The sequence below is a fragment of the Hemiscyllium ocellatum genome, chromosome 30 (assembly GCF_020745735.1).
Source record: "Hemiscyllium ocellatum isolate sHemOce1 chromosome 30, sHemOce1.pat.X.cur, whole genome shotgun sequence".
NCBI lineage: Eukaryota > Metazoa > Chordata > Chondrichthyes > Orectolobiformes > Hemiscylliidae > Hemiscyllium > Hemiscyllium ocellatum.
Genome location: NC_083430.1, coordinates 7428241 through 7451207, shown reverse-complemented (window position 1 = coordinate 7451207; position 22967 = coordinate 7428241). Strand labels below are relative to the sequence as shown.

The 22967-nt window shown below is 40.7% G+C and overlaps 1 protein-coding gene across 1 annotated transcript in view; it reads left to right on the top strand.

The window, feature by feature from the left end:
• The first annotated feature begins 15108 nt into the window (after positions 1–15108).
• The window catches only part of LOC132830132 (adhesion G protein-coupled receptor B2-like), a 500291-nt gene continuing 492432 nt past the window's right edge, over positions 15109–22967 (top strand). The window contains exon 1 of the mRNA XM_060847634.1: positions 15109–15137. Coding sequence (XP_060703617.1) covers positions 15125–15137 — 13 coding nt within the window. The 5' untranslated portion in view covers positions 15109–15124. The remainder of the gene's footprint in view (positions 15138–22967) is intronic.

Sequence of the window (22967 nt, the reverse complement as noted above, 5' to 3'; positions counted from 1 at the left end):
GATCAATGCGATCTTTAAAGAATTTTATTCTGAACTATATAGATCGCAGGATTGTGAAGATAGGATTAGGAGGATGCAGTCATTTTTTAAAAATTTGACCTTCCCGGGCCTGACTCCGGAACAGGTGTCGGCCCTAAATACCCCTTTAACAGTCCAAGAAATACTTGAGGCAATTAGGCAACTTCAGAGCGGAAAAGCACCGGGCCCGGATGGTTTTCAAGCTGAATTCTATAAAGAATTTACAGGAATATTGGTTGACCCACTTATGGATATGTATAATTTTGCGCATAGTCAGGTCTGTCTCCCGCCCACGCTGAAAGAAGCAAATATTTCTCTTATCCTCAAAAAAGGAAAAGACCCAGAAGATTGTGCATCTTACAGACCAATATCCTTACTAAATGTAGAGTTTAAAATTCTCTCAAAAATGTTAGCACTAAGACTAGAAAGGGTACTGCCATATATTATAAAGGAGGACCAGACAGGATTTATTAAGGGCCGCAGATCATCCAATAATATCAGAAGGGTCTTGAATATGATCCAAGCCTGTCATCAGGGAAAGATACCAGGAGTAGTAATTTCATTGGATGCGGAAAAGGCATTTGATAGGGTTGAATGGTCATATTTATTTTACACATTGGAAAGGTTTGGCGTTGGACAGGTGTTTACCAAATGGGTTTCAACATTGTATAATGACCCCAAAGCAGCTGTTATTACTAATGGGTTAAGATCGGATGGCTTCAGTGTGGGTAGGGGCTGCCGTCAAGGATGTCCTCTCTCACCATTGTTGTTTACACTGATAATCGAACCATTAGCAGAAGCCATCCGGACTGATCCTAATATAACGGCCCCGAGGATTGGTACAGGTAAACACAAAATTACCCTCTATGCAGATGACGTTCTCTTATTCCTCAGTAATCCTTTAATGTCAGTGCCTCGTCTAATTCAAGTTATTAATACATTTAGTGCATTCTCAGGCTATAAAATTAATTTTTCAAAATCGGAAGCCATGCCAATGGGTGGTCTGGCTATGATACCCCACTTAATGGATGGATCCCCTTTTCCCTTCCGTTGGTCCCTGGAGGGCTTCTTATATTTAGGTATTTTTATCACGCCAGTATTTGATCAGCTGTATAGGGCTAATTTTGTACAATTAATGGAAAGGATAAGGCAGGACCTCCAGCGATGGAGAGACCTTCCGATTTCCTGGCTAGGGAGAATAGCATTAATTAAAATGAATGTTCTGCCCCGTCTCTTATATCCTATGAGAATGCTCCCGCTGATGCTGCCAAGGCTAGCCCTTCGTAAATTATATGGCTGGTTGGGCTCCTTTATTTGGAACCATAGACGGCCCCTTATTAAGCTGAAGAAGCTACAGCTTCCACAGGCAAGGGGAGGACTGGACTTCCCAGACTTTAGGAAATATCAGTTAAGCTCCCTACTAAGTTACATAGCTGATTGGATTTCATCTGATCCACAGAAATTAGGGTGGACCCTGTATCTCTCCTTTTGGGCTTTTCGAACCTCTCATCTCTGGATATGCATGGGAAGAGACTATTTTCTATTCTCTCTTTCTGTGCAAGGAAAAATATTTTGGTGAACTGGGTGGCTGAGGGCCCCCCTGGACTTTCAAATTGGCACAGATTAATTATGGAATATATCCCCCTTGACTTCCTCACAAATATGGTGCACCGAAAGACTGAATTATTTTATAAAATATGGCAGCCCTTTTTGAATTATATAAATGCAGATATTTCGGCTATCCTAACAAGGGCTTTTATTTAGTGAAGATTTCAGACCGGGCTGCTCCGGGGCCCCTTGGGAGAGGAATCCTGCGCGAATACGGGTTTTATTATATTTGATGTTTATACATTCCGAGCATGTCAGAGACTTAGGTATACACTCTGGTTAGTTATAGGTTAGATTAGTAGAAAGTTGAGTTTTTTTTTCTTTCTTTTTTCGTTCTTTTTTTTGTTTTCTTTCTCTTTTCTTTGTTAAATTATGACTATTGTATATATGATTTAATTGTACATCAATGTTTGTATTTGAGAGTTTTGTTTATTTTTGTAAATTTGCAAAAATGTTAAATTTCAATAAAAATATCTACAAAAAAAATCTTCCCTCTGATTAAATATGATGAATGAACTTTGACAGTTTAAATGTCATGCTTGACAAGTATAGTCTTGCCATTATGACCTTTTTGCCTTGCTAGTGTGTCTCCATTTACAACAGCCCTATCACCAAATCTCCTGACTTAAACTATGTCTCAGATGGCAATCTCAAGGCTTGTTTTCACTGTCGCTGGGTAAAAATCCTGGGATTTCTTCCATAATCACTCTGAATGTTGCAGCACAATTTTGATTGTAGTGGTTCCAAAAAGCAGCGCACCCTCACCCACTTTGGACAAGTTGGTCATGCGTAATAAATGATACCTCGCCAACAATGTCCACAGCCCATAAATGAATTTTTTAAAAATAAAATGTTCTTACGCAAAGCCTCATTGACACCTTGCTGAATTTTATTCAAGGCCTCAATCTTGAAGAAACTTTATCTCCTTGCATTCAAATACACGAAAAAAGTGGAACATGTACTTTAATAACTGAAAAACTGTGAACAGAACATTTGCAACAATATCAGATTGGGTGCTTAACAATTTAGTCATAATTTTAAATCTAGTGACTTTCCTTTCTGTGGCCCAGTCGAAAGAAAGGTGTATTTTTAATGTAAATCTCTGTGGATTAAGCAACTTCCACTCCATCTAACTCTGCTCTTATAGGTGTCTCAACCCTTCTCCCACCCTCTTCCTGTTTTAGGCCTGTAGTCATGGCACCATACTGGGGTCACAATGGGAAAATGTTTTGTAAAAACACATATATATGAAAATGCATGGGAATCACTGTCATACATTAATACAGATTATATCTTCTAACCATGTGCAAGTCATTCTTTGCATTATCAACATGTCATGTTTAAAATTACATATCAGAAATATATAGTGGGGGGGGGGGAGGTGGAACGCTTAAGATATGGGGGAGTGTGTAGAACAGCATTGGAAGGCTTGGTGGATAATGGGAAGGAGTGTTCGTGGCAGTGACCAACACCAAGTCCTTGACAAGTGAGTGTAGCAAAGTTTGGAGGAACAGGATGGGCATCATTAAGCTATAATGCTGTTTCAGGGTTAGGCAGGCATGCCCTGACAGGCTTTAGGACGGAGATGTGCATATCGGTGTCAGTGGGCACCTCTATGGGCCGTAGAGCCTTCAGAATGGAACCCAAGCACACCCCACACCCTTCTTAATATGTTATCAGTATGTCAATTCATTGCTTTAATTGGCTGCCTGCTTCAACTTGGTAGATGGCCAAGTTGGTATTATTCCTGGTTTAGATACTATCCTATGGCAAGAACAAGTTGGGTTCCCCTCTTCATAGTTAAAAGAAATCACTCACTACCAGGTTATAGTCCAACAGGTTTATTTGGAAGCACTTCATGCCACTATTATACTACCTGTCTAGCCTCCAAGTATGTCTCTGGAGGGTTGGTTAAATTCAGGCCATAACTATTACACTGCCAAGCCTAAAATAATCTGCCAACCAAAAACAAAATAATTACTTACAAAAACCAGAAATTGCTGCAAAAGCTCATCACGTCTAGTAATATTTGTGGAGAAAATCTGAGGAAGAGTCACTCAACCTGAAAAGTTAACTATGATTTCTCTCCACAGATACTTTCAGACTTGCTGAGCATTTCAGCAATTTCTGTTTTTGTTTCTGATTTACAGTATCCACAATTCTTTTGGTTTTTATTCAAAATAATTGCTTGATGCCTTGACTCTTGTTGTGACATGCTTCCATTACTGTGCATGTATATATGGCCAATGTTGACTAGTATTTTAAATCTACCAATATTGTTTTTTTTTCAAGATGCCGCTTGACTGTGCATGTTTTGTGAAAGCATAAGAAATGCTTTGGTAACTGAAGGTAGCCTTAATATTTGCTACATTGTCAACCCTTTGACACCTGTGCTTGTATCAGATCCTTATTTATGCACCTTTAATGGCATTTTCAGCATTGTTAGTAGATTGGAATAAATTTGTAGAACAAAAATATGCATCAAATCATTTATCCTCATGACCATGCTATATTTAAGTAAAAATCAACATGATACAGTATTTGAATATTGGTACCGAAAATAATATACTAAAATATATTTCACGTTCAATTGATTTTTACATTAGAGTTATTATCCGTGTTGAAATAACTCTACAGAGGCTGGTAGCCTGTCACCAAGTCACCCTTTATTTACATGTGGTGAGTCCTTGACATGATCCAGCTCCCTCTGAGCCAGCCTCCGAGTGAACAGGATGTATGACACTCTGGTTTATATCTGTTAGTCAGGGCTCCCTGATTGGACCAGATTAACAGCCCCAGTCAGGGAACTCTTATTCAATGAGGTTACTTGGCTCACCTGGTTGCAACCACTACGGAGCTCTCCCTCATGACTCTGAAGACATAGGCCAGTCCTTTTTGTAGTTCATCTTGGATGTTTTAGCATCTGCCTCTGATAGGGGCAGTGTGTAACACACAGTAGCTCACCTCTTGTGCCTAGAATGTCTCAGAAGCAATTAGTTGTCTTCAAGTGGCTAAAGCATTGAAGTAGCGACATCTACCGTGTTAGTCTTAGATTCCAAGGTGTCTTCAATGCTTGATGGAGAGGGTTAACCACAGGTTCCAGAATAGTCAGAAAGACTGTCGATGAGCCAGACATGTTTTGCGTGTTTGCAGCTTACGTATCATCCCAGTGCTTGTTCAAGACTGTTGCACCTACATGAATTTTAAATGTCACTTGTGTCAATCTTGCCTGTTACCATGTAGGGCCAGTCCCGTGGCTTCTACACCAAACTTTGTTGTCTGGAGAACACTGTCTCTCTTGCTTAGTGGAGTCTTGGGCCCAGCAGTTGCATTCCTGATGTTGTTTTACCCTCCTCCTCCTTTCTCTTTTTAAGTTGAGAGGAGAAAGATTTAAAAAGGCATGAGAGCAAAAGTTTATACACAGGTGGTGGTTCATGTGTGAAATGAACTTCCTGAGGAAATGGTGGATGTGGGCGCAATTACAATGTTAAAAATCATTTGGATAAGTATATAAATAGGAAAGGTTTGGAGGGATATGGGCCAGGAGCAGCCAGGTGGGATTAGTTTAGTTTGAAATTATGTTTGGCGTGGCCTGATTGGACTGAAGGGTTTGTTTCCATGTTCTATGACTCTATGACAATAGCTGTTTCGTTACTTCTCTATGTCTTGGCTACGTGACCATTTCCAAGGCTGACACTTTTTTTAAGAGTTGATGCAAAGGTGCCTGGATGGAGGCCAGGTTACGTTATAATTCGCCAGGCCAAGGAAAGATCTAATGTCCAGTACAGACATAGGAGTCAGGGCACCTTTGATTGCCCTTACTTAATCTTCCAATGGGTGTAACCCAATCTTGTTGACTTTGTAGCACAAGTAGATCAATTGAGGTGACGAGAACCCACGTTTTTCCCTTCTAAGGTGAACGCCTATCTGAGAGAAACATCTAAGGAATATGTTCAAATTCTCTGAATGCTTCTATTGGTCTTCCCTATTATCAGCATGTCAACCTAACGTAGACCTTGTAAAATGTTCTCCATCATCTGCTGAAAATTGAATAGGCTCATATGTTGGTAAAACCCTTATGGGTATTAATTGCAGAACGCTTCTGGGAATCTTCATCTAATCACAATTGTAAGTATGCATAGCTCATTTCCAGCTGCATGAAGGCCACCCCCCCCCCCCCCACCTCCCCGCTTAGTGTGTACATACTCTGTGCAAGAGATTGGGGTAGTCTGCGAAAAGCGATTTACCAGTTGTTTAAGCTCTCCACAAAGATGAACTGACCATTCTAGTTTTGCAATCAGTACTACTGGTGTTGCCTTGTCTGCAAACTGTACTGGTTTGATGATTCCTTCACTTTCCACCCTTCTGATTTCAACCCTTAAGGCAAATGGTACTAGGTACACTTTGCAGAATTGTGGAATTGCTTCTTGGTCAACATACAAGGTGGCCTTGATTCCTTTGATAGTCTCTAGATCTTCCTAATAAAGCTCTGGGTATTTAATTAGGACTTCATTCAGGCAGCCACTTTTTAATCCAAAAATGTTGAGCCAGTCTAGGTGACAGTTTTTAAACCAATTTCACACCATCGAGCTTGAGTCTGAACCTTTAACTAAAAGAAGTGGTATCTCAACCAGCTGCTTCTTGTATGAGACTGGAACTGACTTTATACCCTTAATCTGTAAAATTTCCCGGCATAGGTTTTCAGTCTAGCCAAGTTCTTGTGCAAACTTAAGGGTTGGATTCCAGAGCGAATTTTGTTCAAGATTGGTTCTGCAATCAATGAAATGGCCTCACCAACATCGACCTCCATTAGAACCGGGTGATCATTTAACCAAATGTTTATTTTGATTGTTTCTGATTTGGATGATGCTGAGCAATTTAACTGTTCATGGTGTGGCTGCATCTCCTGGATACTGAACTATGTGTTCTCTTACTCAGTTTAGGTATAGGGAGGCTCTTGTGCTGTCTTGAGTCTGCATACCGGCCCAGATTCCATTCTCGTTGCCAGTGAAATAACTCCACAGAGGCCAGTTTGCCATCAAGTGATCTTTGATTTACTTGGGGAGAGTCCCTGACACTGATCCAGCTCCCTCAGAGCCAGCTCTCAGAGTGACTAGGATGTCTGGCACTCTAGTTGTTTTTTTCTTTTTTTGGAAATTCTGAATCCCAACTTATTTTTTTCTTTTTTCCACTTTCTACCTTAACCCTTACATTACCACTAAACAGCAGTAGTGCTCATTTTTCCCTCGTACCCATGTCGTGTCTGTGCAGGTGTAGAACACAGTGAAAAACGAGTGCAGAAACCTTTATTCATGTTCCACCACCAGGAAGAAAGGAAACACCCAAGTGGCCAGTGACAAGCAGTGGTCTTCTCGTTTAAGGGACAGTCCTGTCGTTATCAGTCAGCCAGTGTTCCCTGATGCACCAGATTAACAACCCCATTCAAGGAACTTATATTCTATGAGGTCCACCTGACTGACCTCATTACAATCAATACACATATCTACATCTGCCATGCTATAGGGGGCTGTTGTGTGTATGTTGAATCTCACATGCTCCAGAGAGGTGCCATAACAAACCTGAATAGATTGTTGTAAAAATCAATATAGAAGGCTTTTATGGTGCAGTGAAAGAGTCCCTTCCTTTGGGCCAGAACGTCCAGGTTCAAGTTCCACTTGCCCCAGACATGTGCCACAGTATGTCTGAACAGGTCATTGAAAAGAATCTGTGCTGCTTGCAAAATAGATGACCATGGAGAATTATGTCATCAGCAAGCAAAGGGAAAATGTGAAAATCACTGCAAGACTGATAACATATTTTCAGCTCTGTCAGTAAGTCATCTAGAAGATACAACAGACTCGTGTCCTGGTTTTGTCAAGGTGTTTTGCTAATGAATGTTTGAGGTGGGCAAGGTTAGTTTTTGAACTGCAACAACATTTTCAAAAAGGCCCATCTTGGTTATTTAAAAAAAAGGTTGAAGCTCTGCTTCAGAGCAACTCCTGGAGAATATTATGGGTCTGATTGACAATTAAGTTGCCTGTTAGCATTCAAGAGACTGCATTTCAAGTAATGACCTTTCCTCGTAGTGACCAGCTGTACAAGAGTAAGAAAGTCTTTTTTGAGGATTGAGTGCTCAATATGTCAGCTTGCACTTTTTACTTGCTGATATACATTTGTTGATGTTTGAGAAACTTTGGTAGACTCTCTCAGACAATTTGCCATGACTTCACCAATACTCTATTGCCATTTATTCTCAAAATTCTCTGACTTCATCGAAAACAAAGAGTAAATTGTCATGGATTTATTCTTGATGGGCAGATGACCTTTATCTATGCCACTCATTCTGCGTGTTGTTTATTGGAAATCTTATGGGAGACGCTGGAAGAAAGGAGTGATTGTTCATGGGCATCATTTTTGGAGTTCCCCTTAGGCTGGAGGAATATAATTGTCAAGCAGAGCAGCACTGTATTTTTCAGGAGATAAATAACTTCTTCCTCCACTGTGGATTCAGGACATCCAATGTTTTGTCCAAGATTATGCACCCTTTGAGTCCCTGAATTCTGGAACATTTTGGTGTGTGCCACCAACTGCATTCCTTACCTTAAGAGGAGGTAGGTGCTTGGAAACTACTTGTACTGCTCCACAAGAATTGCTCCTAATCAAAGCTTGAGTGCTAAACCTACTGGTGTCTGTTTTTGCACTTCCAGACAAGATTAGATTGTGTTAATGATCAAATATCCTCAAAACTGTGTTAAAAACAAAATCTCATGAGATATGGAAACAGAATTAGGCCATTCAGCCAATTGAATCTGCTCCGCAATGGGATCATGGCTGAAAAGTGTCTCAACTTTATTCTCCTGCCTTGTCCCTTTAACCCTTGATCTATTTCTGAATCAAGGGCATATTTCTGTCTTAAATACACTTAATGATTTTGCCTCCACAGCCCTGTGCTGCAACTAGTTCTACAGAGGCTGTGATCCCAGTTCTGGTCTCTCCTCCGAGAAGAAACATCTCCCTGTCCACTCTATCTAGGCATCTCAGTATCATGTAAGTTTTGATCAGATCTCTGCATCATTTTTTAAACTTCATCAAGTACAGACCCAGATCCTGAACTGCTCCTCATATGACAGGCCCTTAATCCACAAAATCTTTCTCTCTGAACCCCCTCCAACACTAGCACATCCTTCCAATGATATGGAACCCAGAACCACTCACAATATTCCAAAAGGAGTATGACCAGAGCCTTTTACAACTTCAGAAGTCCATCTCTGCTCTTGATTTTCTGCCCTGTTTAAATGAATGCCACCATTGCAATTGCCCCCCCCCCCCCCACTGCTAACTGAACCTACATATTAACCTTAAAAGAATCCTGAACTAGGACTTACTTCAGGTTTCTAAAGCTTTTCCTTGTTTAGAAAATAGTCTACAACTCTTACCTTACTCTATCCTTTGCACCAAAATGTATAACGTCACACTTTCCCACATTATATTCCATCTACCACTTTGCCAGTTGCCCAGCATGTCCGAGTCACTCTGCAGCCTCCCCGCTCCTCAAACATAGTGGCAATGCGCCTAGTTCCTTTATCCAGATTGTTGATGTGTAATGTAAATAGTTGTGGTCCCAACACTGACCTTTGCAAAACTCCACTAGTCACTGGCTGCTGTCCTGAAAAAGGCCCCTTTATCCCCACTCTCTGCCTTCTGCCAGTCAGCTAATCCTCTTTCCATGCCTCTACCTTGCCTTTAACACCATGGGCTGTCACTTTATTTGGCAATCTCCTGTGTGGCACCTTGTCAAGGCTTTCTGGAAATCCAACGATATCACTTCTATGTTTAACTTGTTTATTAATTTCCCAAATAATTTTAACAGATTTGTCAAGCATGACCTCCTCTTGACAAAACTTTGACTCTGCCCTATTTAACCATGCATTTCCAAGTACTCTACAATCTCATTCTTAATAGTGGACTTTAAATCTCACCAGTGACTAAGGTCAGGCTAACCACCCTATAAGTTTCATGTCTTCTGCCTCCCTGCCTTCTTAAATAGAGGTGTAGCATAAGCTATTTTCCAGGATCTTCCCTGACTCCTGTGATTCCTAAAATTTAAGCATCAGCACCTCTAAAGTCTCCTCAGCTGTCTCATTCAGAACTCTGGAGTGTAGTCCATCCAATCCTAGTGATTTATCCACCTTCCAAATTTTCAGCTTCCCCAGCACCTTCCCCTTAGTAATGGCTGCTAAACTCACCTCTGCCCCTGATTCTTTTGAAGTTCTGACATGTTGCTGGTATACTCTATCAAGAAAACTGTTAGCAAGTACCTATTTAGTCCCTCTGCTAGTTCTTTGTTCCCCATTGCTCCTTCTCCAGCCTCATTTTCCAGCAGTCCAACATCCATTCTTGCATCTCTCTTACATATATATATACATTTTTGCAATCTTCTTTTATTTTACTAGCCATCTTATTCTCATATTTAATCTTCCCACCCCTTTTCTCTTTTTTAGTTAGATTAAGCTGGTTTTTAAAGGTCTTCCAATACTCTAAGAGAGCCAGTTGTGTAGAAAGACAAACTTTGGAGAGAAATAAGCATTAAAGGATTTTAAACATTTTCGTAATGTTCACTTGAATGCATTTAAACTCAGTGGCATTACCAACTGAACTAATGTAAAACAAAAGTAAAATTAAGTTCCTTACATCCTGAACATTCACATTCCCTTAAAGATCAAAGAGATTGTCTTTCTGCTGAACCTTAGGAGTTGGGAGAGATATTACAATTTTTACAAATGGAGGCTAGAGAACTCAGAGAAATAATTGTTTTGAAACCAGTTCACATTATGGAAGAGGAAGTGCTGGAGGTTGAAAAAAAAAAGGTGGATAAATCTCTGGGATCTGATCTAGCGTATCCTAGGACGTTTTGGAAAGTTAGAGAGGAAATTCTAGAATCTGTGGCAAAAATATTTGTATCATCTATAAATACAGGCGAGGTGCCAAAATAGTGGAGCGTAGCTGATGATGTGCCTTTGTTTAGGAAGAGATGTCTGGGAACTATAGACTGACTTTGGTAGTGGTTAAGTTGTTGGAAGTGATTCTGAAAGATAAGATTTATGTGCATTTAGAAAGGCAAGGAATGAGTAGGAATAGTCAACATGGTTTTGTGTGAGAGAAATCATATCTCACAAACTTGATTGAATTTTCTGAGGTAATGAAGAAAATTGATGGAGGCAGAGCAGTAGATATTATTTACTTGGACTTTAGTAAATCCTTTGACAAGGTTCCACATAATAGATTAATTAGTAAAGTTAGATCACACGTGGTTCAGGGTGAGTTTGCTGGTTTGATACAAAATAAGCTTAATGGCAGGAGGCAGAGAATGATGGCGGAAGGTTTTTATTTGGGCTGGAGGCCTGTGACCAGCGGTGTTCCGCGGGGATCGGTGCTGGGTCCACTTTTGTTTGTCATTTATATAAGTGATTTAGATGAGAATATAAAGGCATAGTTAGTAAGTTTGTGGATGATGTCAAGATTAGTAATATAGTGGATAGTGAAGAAGGCTATCTAAGAATACAAAGAGATGGTGATTATTTAGGTCATTGGGCTGAAGTGTGGCAGATGGAGTTCCATTGGATAAATGTGAGTTATTGGTAAAACAAACAAACACAAGACTTAAACAATTAAAAGTAGGGCCTTGGGTAGTGTTGTAGAACAGAGAGACTTGGGGGTTCAGGTACGTAATTCTTGGAAGATTGCATTGCGTACAGGTAGGGTGGTTAAGAAGGTATTTATCATGCTTGTCTTTATAGTTCAGTTGAGTATAGGAGTTGGGACTTTATGTTGAAGGTGTACATGATGTTGGTGAGGCCTCCTGGATTACTGTGTCCAGTTCTGGTCTCCCTATTGTAGAAAGAATGTTATTATGCTTGAGAGAGTTGAGAAAAGATTTACTAGGATGTTGTGGGAATAGAAGTTGTATGGAAAGGCTGGGGCCTTTTTTCTTTGGAGTGTAAGAGGTTGAAAGGTGATCTTATAGAGGTTTATAAAATCGTGATAGGTATAGATAAGATGAGTGGCAAGTGTCTTTTTCCTCGGGTGGGAGGTTTCAAGATGAGAGCCCACATTTTTAAAGTCAAAGGAGAAAGATTTAAGAAAGACAATATGGGCAATTTGGACAATGGTTCGTGTGTGGAGTGAACTTCCAAGGAAATAATGAATGTGGATATATTTAAAAGACATTTAGATAAACACATGAATAAGAAATGTTTGGAGGGATATGTGCCAAGAAAAGGCAGGTAGAATTAGTTTAGTTGAGATTATGGTCGGAATGGACCGAAGATTCTGTTTTCGTGCACACCAACAGATTTAAGAACATATTCTTCCCGCTGTTAACTGACTTATGAACGGAGCCCTCATATTTAAGAGGTGATCTTTTTCTGCAACTTTTCTGTTACTGTAACACTACATAACACATTCTGTTCTATTACTCTGACATATTTCTGTAAGGTACGATTTGTTGGTTAGTGCACAAAACAATGCTTTTTCCTGTGTCTTGGTAAATGTGGCAATAATAAATCAAAGCAAATCAAAGTACTTTGTCTGACTGGCTGCCATTTAAGACAAAAACAATTCACATCAATTTACCTGATGCAAGAGGAAATAGCTATTCATTGTAACACACTCAGTTTAACAAATGGTTGAAAAAAAACCATAGGTAACTACATATATAGAACATAGAACAGTACAGGCCCTCTGGCTCATGATGTTGTATCGAGCATTTATCTCAATCTAGGATCATCCTAACCGACACACCCCTCAATTTACGGCTGTCCATATGCTTGTCCAGCAGTCATTTAAATGTCCCTAGTGTCTCTGACTCTACTACCACCACTGGCAGTACATTCCATGCACCCACCACTCTCTGTGGAAAGAACCTGCCTCCAACATCGCACCTGTACTTTCCTCCAATCACTTTAAAATTATGACCCCTTGTGACAGCCATTTCTGCCCTGGGGAAAAGTCTCTGACTATCTACTCTATCTATGCCTCTCATTACTTTGTACACCTCTATCAAGCCACCTTTCTTCCATCTTCTCTCCAGTGTGAAAAGCCCAAGCGCACTCAACCTCTCTTCATAAGACCAGCCCTCCAATCCAGCCAGCATCCTGCTAAATCTCTTCTGCACCCTCTCTAAAGCATCTACATCCTTTCTATGATGAGGCAACCAGGACTGGACACAATATTGCAAGTGTGGTCTAACCAGGGTTTTGAGAAGTGCAGCAAAACCTCACGGCTCTTAACTCAATTCCCCCGTTAATGAAAGCCAACACACCATGCATTTTAACAACACTCTCAGCTTGGGTGGCATGGGATTTTTGTACATGGACCCCAAAATCCCACTATTCCTCTACACTGTCAAGAATTGTGTCTTTAACCCTGCATTCAGCATTCAAACTCAACCTTCCAAAATGAATCTCTTCGCATTTATCGAAATTGAACTCCATCTGCCACTTCTCAGCTCAGCTCTGCGTCCTGTCAATGTCTTGCTATAGTCTGCAATAGCCCTTGAATTAATTCATAAGACAGACAAAAGACAGTTTGATGCAGATGTTTTGAGTGGAAAAAAATATAATTTTGAAGATCAACAGTTCAGATTTCAAGCCATGAGTAAATTGTCCCACATAGTTAAAACAATTTTTTTAAAGATGACCCTTATTCTGCCTGAAAAAGTTTTCTTCAATTTGACAATTGATCAGACAGACTTGAATTTTTTCTTGTTAAAATTCCTTCTTTTCAGATTTCTTGTTTTTTCTATAATTTATCCATACATAGAGAGCAAGGGAGAAGAAGAGATGGATGTTTTTAGCTTGTAGGTGACCTCTGATGCAATTGCATTTACAACTTTTTAATAGCTTTATAGCAATTTATAGCTGAACCAATCAGAAGGTTGTCATCAGATAGAATTTCCTTAACTCAAAGACTCTTAATGCCATCGGTCTCAATTTATCTCTGTATTGCTTCTCAAAGCAACATTGTCTTGCATAACTAAACATATGTAGTGCTTGACTTTTGCCAAGTTGCAAAGTTCTCCTGGAATTTCAGCTAGTTAGCAATCCTACTTCCATTTCAGCTTTTAGTCCCAAAAATGAAAATATGTGGTGTATTATAAAACAATATGTGATAAATCTTCATCACACTAAATGAACGCAATCTTATTCCCCTCATTTTCCAATTAACTTTAATGACATTGCAGCTTTCCATTTCCCTATGTCTTTGAATGTTGCAAATTTTCTTGAAAAAGACACAATAAAATGTGGGTATGTTTGTTTCAGCCAGCAACTGGGTAGGCACTTGCTTCAATTAGGGAGGATCATAATCAGCAGGATTGAACCAGCGCAAAGGCAATCCCAACTGATTTTTAATCCATCGCCTTGACCACTTGACCAAAAGCTGCATACTGTGATCCGTCCTGTCTCTTGCATTGGATTTCATAGATGAATATCCTTGTTGTGAGAACAGACAAAAACCCCAGCTATTCAGCTTAGAGAGTGGTGGGTGCAGGAGGAAGCCTCTGGCAGCAGCAATGCCAAGATAAGACGGACACAACTTCACTTCACCCTAGTTTGTCCCGGCGAGTGAGAGCAGGTCCCGGGCTGACTCGCCTGCCCCAGACTCGCAAGCTAAGCTGAGGCGCCACGTCCGCAGCTAAGTTCAGGCACCTGAAAGAGCGTTAGCATTGGTGAAAGATACGGTGGAGAACCCCAACAACTGATAACTGGTGGCAGCTTCTGAAGAAGCATTGGATGGGGAACAGGAAGGATTGAACCTGCACATCCCAAGGCCCATTGCTCCAGCTTGAATGTTTTACTTGCAATTGTGCAGTGGTGGTGCCCTGTTACTGAGACCCCAGAGCCAGTTTCAGAGACTCCGGACAATGTTAAGCAGTGACTGGAGGAGCAGTGGAAGAGGAACAAGAAGAAGAGAGAAAAACTAGCTCTATTGCAGTAATGTTTTGCTCTATATTTAGTGTTTCAAGATGGTGTCGGAGCAGGGCCACACTTTGCATATAACACGTGAAAAAACACTTTTCACTCTTCTGTATACATGTAACAATAAATCTAAAGTGTGTTTTTCTAAAACATATGTCCAAATGTTTATGTGCGTAAGGATGAGATGATTTAAATTGCAATTTAATCTTGCAGCCCTGATCCATGTTCTTTCAAAAATCTTAATTCAACCACCTATAATGAAACAACATTTTAAAAAGTATTCTAAGATCTAAATAAGGTCTTATATGAAGATAAAATTGTATGCTCAGTTTTAACATGAATTGTCCTGCACATACTCTGTATTTGACTAAAAATAGATTAAATCTCTTATTTTTGGACTTTAAGTCAGCATAGTTCACAGGGTTAAATGGGTTTATCTTCTTTTTTCAGGAAGTGAAATTAAGAAACAACGGAAAATTAGAAGGCAGCATCCAAGATCAGCTGATGACTCTGGAACATTTATGGCACAAATTGGTAATTTTACTGAGTTTACTGTATAAAGATGTTATAAGCTCCAAAATTGTAACTTGACCCTTATGCTTTATTCACAAAATTGTGTCTCTTAACTCTTTTGTCTATGTAGGTGCTATTTGAAATAAAATATTTTGAGATGAGTGGCTATGAATGACATCTGTTGATGGAGGCAAGGCAACAATATTTTGGTAATAAAACTGCAGATTTTCACATCTTAGTAATATTACTTTAATATAGAGCTCACAGGTTGTTGATTTCCTGCTAATAATTGAGGTTGAGGAAGTACTTTAAATGTTGGTGAATCCACTTTACCCTTCATGGATCAAACGCTCCTGCATTTGCAAGGATTCATCTTTTATTCAAGAAGGGAATTGGAGACAAGAAACAGATCCTCAAATTACTGAATCTTTAGGATATCAACGCTCCTTTCAGGTTCTTAAGTTACATCTTCTCAAACAAGGTTAAGTTTTTTTGGACATAAGTTTTTCTTTCTTTGATGGTTTTAATAAAACATAGTTGGCCTCGCAAAACCATGGGGCTCATTATCTTTGCATTATTTCGGGCACAGAACCCAATCATTATTTGGTGTTCACAATCCTCCCTGTGAAATGTCCTGGCTCAGAAGATGTTGTGTTGTGATTTTTGGAACAAAAATTCAAAATAACTGGTTTTTTCTGTCTAGGCCAGAATTTTTGTCCATCTCTAGGTGCCCTTGAGGAGGTAGGATGAGCTACCTTCTTGATCTACTGCAGTCCATTTAGTGTACATATTACCAATACTGCTCTGAAGGATAAAGTTACAAGATTTTGCCCTGATCACAGTGAAGGAATGATGATATATTTCCAAGTCAAGATGCTGAATGACTTGGAGGTGGACTTGCAGAAACAGCCGATAAATGAGATCTATTGAAAGGTAAAGCAGCATAATTTGTAGATTTTCACACTTGAGTAATATTACTTTAACCCACTGGTTAACCTGTACTTCTAGATGATATTGATCAAGGACTTGCAAGGTGATGTGGAAGGAGCCTTGGCGAATCTTTGCAACACAGTTTTTAGATGGTACAGACAGTGGTGGAGGAAATGAATGCTTGTGGGTGTGGTGCCAATCATGCAGGTTGCTTTGTCCTGGATGGTATCAAGCTGTAAAAACAAGCTATGGAACATATTGTGAGTTGTATATGCAATGCTGCCTTTGAGAGCAGTGAGAGAGAATTCCAGACAAATCTGCAATTATTGCTGTGGGATCAGGAGGGCAGAGTTACAATCTTGTGGTTGATTGCAGGGCTATTGGCTTTCTGTGTGGAAATGCCAGACAAATATCTAGCCTGCAAAAAAAGAAAACGTTCATTCTCTTTTTTTTTCCTCTCTCTTCTTTATCTGGAGAAATTGGAAGTCTCATGAAACTAGCTGTTCTCCATCATCTTTTGTCTGTGAGCTACTGTCTCACTTCTGTCAAACTTCTGTTGAAAGGGGGGAGAAAGCTGTCTTCATTGTTAATGAAAGGTCAAATCCTCAACCATTGAATTTTTAAAAATTCATTTCTGGGACTTGGGCGTCGCTAGCCAGCCAACGTTGATAGTCCATCCCTATTTGCCCTTGAGAATGTGGGGGTGAGCTGCCTTCTTGAATCTCTGCAGTCCACTTGCTGAGGGTTGACCCACAATGCTGGTAGGGAGGGAATTCCAGGATTTTGAACCAACGACTGTGAAGGCTGGTCCCAAGGTGCCATGTGGTCTGTCCGGTTTCAGTTCTTTATTGTGACTTTCTAGCGATTGATACAACTGAGTGGCTTGCTCGGCCATTTCAGAGGGCAGTTTAGAGTCAACCACATTGCTGTGGCACTGGAGTCACATGTAGGCCAGACCAGGTAAGGATGGCAAATTTCCTTCCCGAAAGGACATTAGTGAACCAGATGAATTTTTCCAACAATTGATAATGGTTTCATGGTTACCAGTCAACTCTTGATTCTAGATATCTTTATAAAATTTATTTTTATTGAACTCAAATTCCCCTGTGTGCCATGGCAGGATTCAAACTGAGGTCCCCAGAACATTATTCTGGGTTTCTGGATTAGTAGTTGAGCAACAATATCACTAGGCCACTGCATCCCCATTGAATGAAAGGCTGAGAATTGGTGTCCCCACAACCTTGTGTCATCAGCAAAGAGCTGAAAGGAATGAAAAGGCAAAAGGAACTAAAAAGAATTCATTGACTTCCATGATGAAGGCTGGTGCCAGAACTAAGCTTCTGACATTTATTTTCCAACTGTAACATTTAGCATAACAATTCCACACCAACTCTCTGAAAAGCATCCCAACCAGACTCACTCCCCTACCCCACCCTGTAACCCTGCATTTCCCATGGCTAATCCACCTAACCTACACATTCCTGAACACTGTGGGTGATCACCTAACTTGTACATCTTTGGATTGTGGGAAGACACTGGAGCACCCAGAGGAAACCCACGCAGACACAGGGAGAATGTGCAAGCTCTACACAGACAGTCTCCTGAAGCTGGATTTGAACCTTGGTTCCTGGTGCTGTGAGGCATTAATGCTAACCACTGAGCCACTGTGTCTTTCCCATCAATTCTAACCTCATCTTACCACGTCCACATAATCTTTAAAAGGCCACAAAGCAAGCATGGGCAATTTGGCATTGTCTATCAATGGCAACATAGTGATAAAGCAGCACAAAGCCATTCTGCATTCAGTACATAGCTGTAGTCTGTTTGTAATAAATAGATATTTACTTCTTAGTGGAACAATTCCGGTGTGCATATTCTTTTAACTCAAATTAGACAGTAAATAATAATTGTACAATGCAGTGGTTCAATCAAATTTTCATGTTGTAATGACTGCAAGAATAATGATGCTTGATTTCCAGGACATTATCCCAGTGAGTAGTGATAAGCATCTTGTCCAGGCAAGTGGGAAATATTCTACCTCAATCCTGACTTGTGCCTTATAGGTAGTGAACAGGATTTAGAGAATCAGGAGATGAGTTACTCACTTAAGGTTTCCTAGCCTCTGAACTACACTTGTACTATAGTATTTGTATTGCTAGTCCAATTCAGTTTCTGGTGAATGGTAACTCCAGGATGTTAATGGAGACAAATTCATTGATAGTAATATATTTGAATGTGAAAAAAACGATGGTTAGATTCTCTTCTATTGGTATTATTCATTGTCTGGTACCTGTGTGGTGCAAATGTGATGTGCTGTATACTAAAGATCCCAAAATACCAAGAGATAACTGGCTGACTTCTTTTAGTCCTGGAGAGCCAAATATCCTCCTAAAATATTTCTACCCTCTTTATCATGGTTTTGCAGGCACCAACCTTGTGCCAAAACTTCACTTGCCCTTAATTCTGCTGAGATTCTATTTGGTTGATTTAACAGAGAAAGAACCATTAATGAATTTTAAGGTAAAGAAAAGGCACTTATCTTAAAATTGTAGTTAAATATCACACAACCCCAGGATGTAGTCTAACAAGTTTATTTGGAAGTACTTGCTTTCATAACACTGCTCTAGGAGCAGCGCTCTGAAGGCTAGTACTTCCAAATAAACCTGTTGGACTATAGCCTGGTGTTGTGTGATTTTTGACTTTGTCCACCCCAGTCCAACACCGGTACCTCTACATCATGGCTACCTTAAAAATGTAGTTTACTGCACGATAGCAATAAGTATAATTTACATTGTCTTCGTTACTATATCTAACTAGTCAATCAGAAGACAATGATTGTGCATCTATTTATATCAGAATCTAGAGCTAGACCTTCTCCAGCTAAGTCTGTGTGCTATCATATTGGGTTGTGCTTAATACAGTATTCTACATGAATTGTTTTGCAACCATTATCTTGTACAATGCTGATAATTTTCCATGATCTTGGATTTCCATTACATAAGTAACCAGTTTAAATAATGCCTATTTTGGGCACTTGCTTACAACTCATTAAAATTCTGTCATCTGCCTTGAAGTGCTAACCCTTGTGTGAGTTCAAAAATATAATGTTTGTTTATTTTTTTTCTTTTAATCCAGAAGTGCACTTCACACTACTGAATTTTTTTCTTTCCTCCCATCACCAAATCAACTGTGCTTTTTTTTACTACCAATTATTAAAAGTGACATTTGTAATGATGTATAGTAATTGATCTGTATTTGAATAGGTTGGTCTGTTCTGGAAATTGTGCTCCATTTCCTAAGCCTATGTGTCAAAATCCACAGGATGTTCTGGACAACCGGAAAGTCTGCAAAGATGCACACGTTAACCAAATTTAAGTTATAAGATTGTTCGCGTTCTGTGAATAAACTGTTTGAGTTTAGAGAGAGAGTCTCTACTGCACTGAGATAAACAGATACATAATATATACAGCAACTCAATCCAGATATGACAATGTTAATTGTATAATGAGAAGCAGTTTTCCTATCTAATCGGGTTCATGTCCCACCAGCACCAGAACTGTATCATATTACCTATGAACAGGTTGATTAGAAAATATCTGCATAAATTCAAATTAACATAACATTATTCTGTTAGAATTTAGTGAGTTTAGTGATCTCAGTACTAGCATTAAAATAGGTATATATGTTATTTTAAAATTAATTACTTACTTAAAAGTAGCATGATTGAATGAGAGGATCATCTGGGAGATGGGAAAATCGTTCTGCAAGTCCCTATCTAGCCAATACGTTTAACAACTCACTCCTTCTGGGATAGTTCCTGTTGACTGAAAGTAGGCAAATATAGTCCCCATCTATTAAAACTTATTGAGATGATCTCAAATTATGATAGACCTGCTGGTTGATATCAGTCATGGGAAAGATGCTTGAGGGAATTATCAGGAGTGCACTATGTGATTAGTTTATTAACAAGGGGCACCTAACATAGTCAACAAAAAAACTAATTTATTACAAATCTAATTATAGTTTTTGAAAAGATGTTATGAAGTTGGTGTTGGAGGAAAGCTTGTAGACATTACCTGCTTGACATTAAAGCTTTGGTTTGGTGGTAATATGTCAATCTAGATTAAGAATAGTCTGACAGGGTTGAGAAAAAAAAATCATTAGAAATGGATTGAGCTCTGTTTTGGGGGATGATCACCAGTGAACATTAAAACTCTAGTTTTCTCCTGTTGATTTTCCAATGGCTGGATGGTCGTTATTGCAACATATTCTTTATGGGGACCTGATGAAATTGCTATTGCAGCAAACTTCAAAAGAATTGAAGATTTCACTAGCGTATTCCTCTACACATGAAACTCTCTGAAAGTCTCAATTTAAGTTGTAGAATTTGGAGGTTTTCAATTAAATAAAGTAAATAGATACACAGGAAAAATCTGATGATTAAATGTGTTGTTTAACTCCTAAGTAAGTACTCAATTAACTCCAGACTAAGCTCTCACAACCTCAACCACACCTCCCTGCAGACCACTTACATTCTGACCTGACATCCCAGGAACCTGACTTTTCTGGACCTGCTCCCGTTCAGGTATACGACATAAGAACATAAATAGGAGCAGGAATAGGAAACCTGGCCCCTCCAGCCTGCTCCACCATTAAATAAGATCATGGGTAATCTTTTTGTGGACTCAGCTCCACTGACCTGTCTGCTCACCATGACCCTTAATTCCTTTGCTGTTCAAAAATCTACTTGTCTTTGCCTTTAAAACAAATAACAGGTTAGCCTCAACTGCTTCAATAGGCAGGGAATTGCACAGACTCACAACCCTTTGGGAGAAGAAGCTCTTCCTCAAGTCAGTCCTGAATCTCTCCCTTATTTTGAGGGTAAGTCCCTAGTTCTAGTTCTATTTCTAATTTCACCCTTGTTCCAGACATTCTAGAATACCTTTTGTTTGTTCTGGACTTGATGCTGGTTTCCAGCATCTGCAGTCCTTGTTTTGACATTGTTTTGGACCTAGCCAGGCTTCATTCATTCTGGTCCCAAATCCCTTCCCCTGCTCTAGACGATCCTACCACTTCATCACCCAATATAGACACAACATCCTTCAATCTTGAGAGCTGATCACCATTTAATCCCTGATAGCTGATGCCACTTCACCCAGTCCACACCTGATTGCTCCTTACCCACTGAAAGCTGACCTTCTTCACCTCCAGGAATATAACCCCACGAGCTCCCCCCCACTCCCACTCCAAACCCAATCACACTTTTTCTGGCACTGGAGTTGACCAATCCTTCCCTGCTGCTAGATTCAGCCCTTGCTTCTCCGATGCAGACTCAGCCCCCATTTCACCCATTCTGGGCCTGACACCCCTGTCTCAACCTGACCCGGATACCCTGCCCACCAGACCTGAAACCCCATCCTTAGTTCTAGACCCAAATATCCTTCTCTGCCTCCAGACCAACCCCATTTACCCCACTCTGAAACCAAAGCACCCTTCAGTCTCTGGGAGCTGGTCCTTTTTCACTGACTCTAGAATCAACCCCCACATAACACCTCAAATTCCTATATCTGTTCTGAATCTGATCAGGCAGCCTCCAAGGAGAAGGAAAATCGATGTTTCGGGCATAAACCCTTCTTCAGGAATGAGGAGGGTGTGCCAAGCAGGCTATGATAAAAAGTAGGGAGGAGGGACTTGGGGGAGGGGCGTTGGGAATGCAATAGGTGGAAGGAGGTTAAGCTGAGGGTGATAAGCAGGAGAGGGAGTGGGGGCAGAGAGGTCGAGAGAGAGATTGCAGGTCAAGAAGGCGGTGCTGAGTCTGAGGGTTGGGACAGAGAAAAGGTGGGGGGAGGGGAAATGAGGAAGCTGGAGAAATCTGTATTCGTCCCTTGTGGTTGGAGGGTTCCTAGGCGGAAGATGAGTCGCTCTTCCTCCAGGCGTCATGTTGCCATGGTCTGGCGATGGAGGAGGCCAAGGATCTGCTTGTCCTTGGCGGAGTGGGAGGGAGAAATTAAAGTGTTCAGACACAGGGCAGTTGGGTTGGTTGGTGCGGGTGTCCCAGAGGTGTTCTTTGAAATGTTCCGCAAGTAGGCAACCTGTCTCCCCAATGTATAGGAGGCCACATCGGGTGCAGCGAATGCAGTAAATGATGTGTGTGGAGGTGCAGGTGAAATTCTGATGGATATGGAAGAATCCCTTGGGACCTTGGAGGGAAGTGAGGGGGGAGGTGTGGGTGCAAGTTTTGCATTTTTTGCGGTTGCAGGGGAAGGTGCCGGGAGTGGAGGTTAGGTTGATGGGGGGTGTGGATCTGACAAGGGAGTCACGGAGGGAGTGGTCTTTCTGGAGGTTGGTGGGGTGGTAGGTGAGGACTAGTGGGGTTCTGTCCTGGTGCGATTGGAGGACATCTGGGTTCTTCAAAGACCGCAATTTCCCCTCAGAAGTGGTTGACGATGCTCTCCACCGCATTTCCTCCACTTCCCGCTCCTCCGCCCTTGAGCCCTGCCCCTCCAATCATCACCAGGACAGAACCCCACTAGTCCTCACATACCACCCACCAACCTCCAGATACATCGGATCATCCTTCATTATTTCCGCCATCTCCAAACGGACCCCACCACCAAGGATATATTTCCCTCCCCACCCCTATCAGCATTCCGGAAAGACCACTCCCTCCGTCACTCCCTCGCCAGGTTCACATTCCCCCACCAACCCAACCTCCACTCCTGGCACCTTCCCCTGCAACCGCAAAAATGCAAAACTTGTATCCACACCTCCCCCCTCACTTCCCTCCAAGGCCCCAAGGGATCCTTCAATATCCATCAGAAATTCACCTGCACCTCCACACACATCATTTACTGCACCCGCTGCACCCGATGTGGCCTCTTATACATTGGGGAGACAGGCCGCCTACTTGCGGAACGTTTC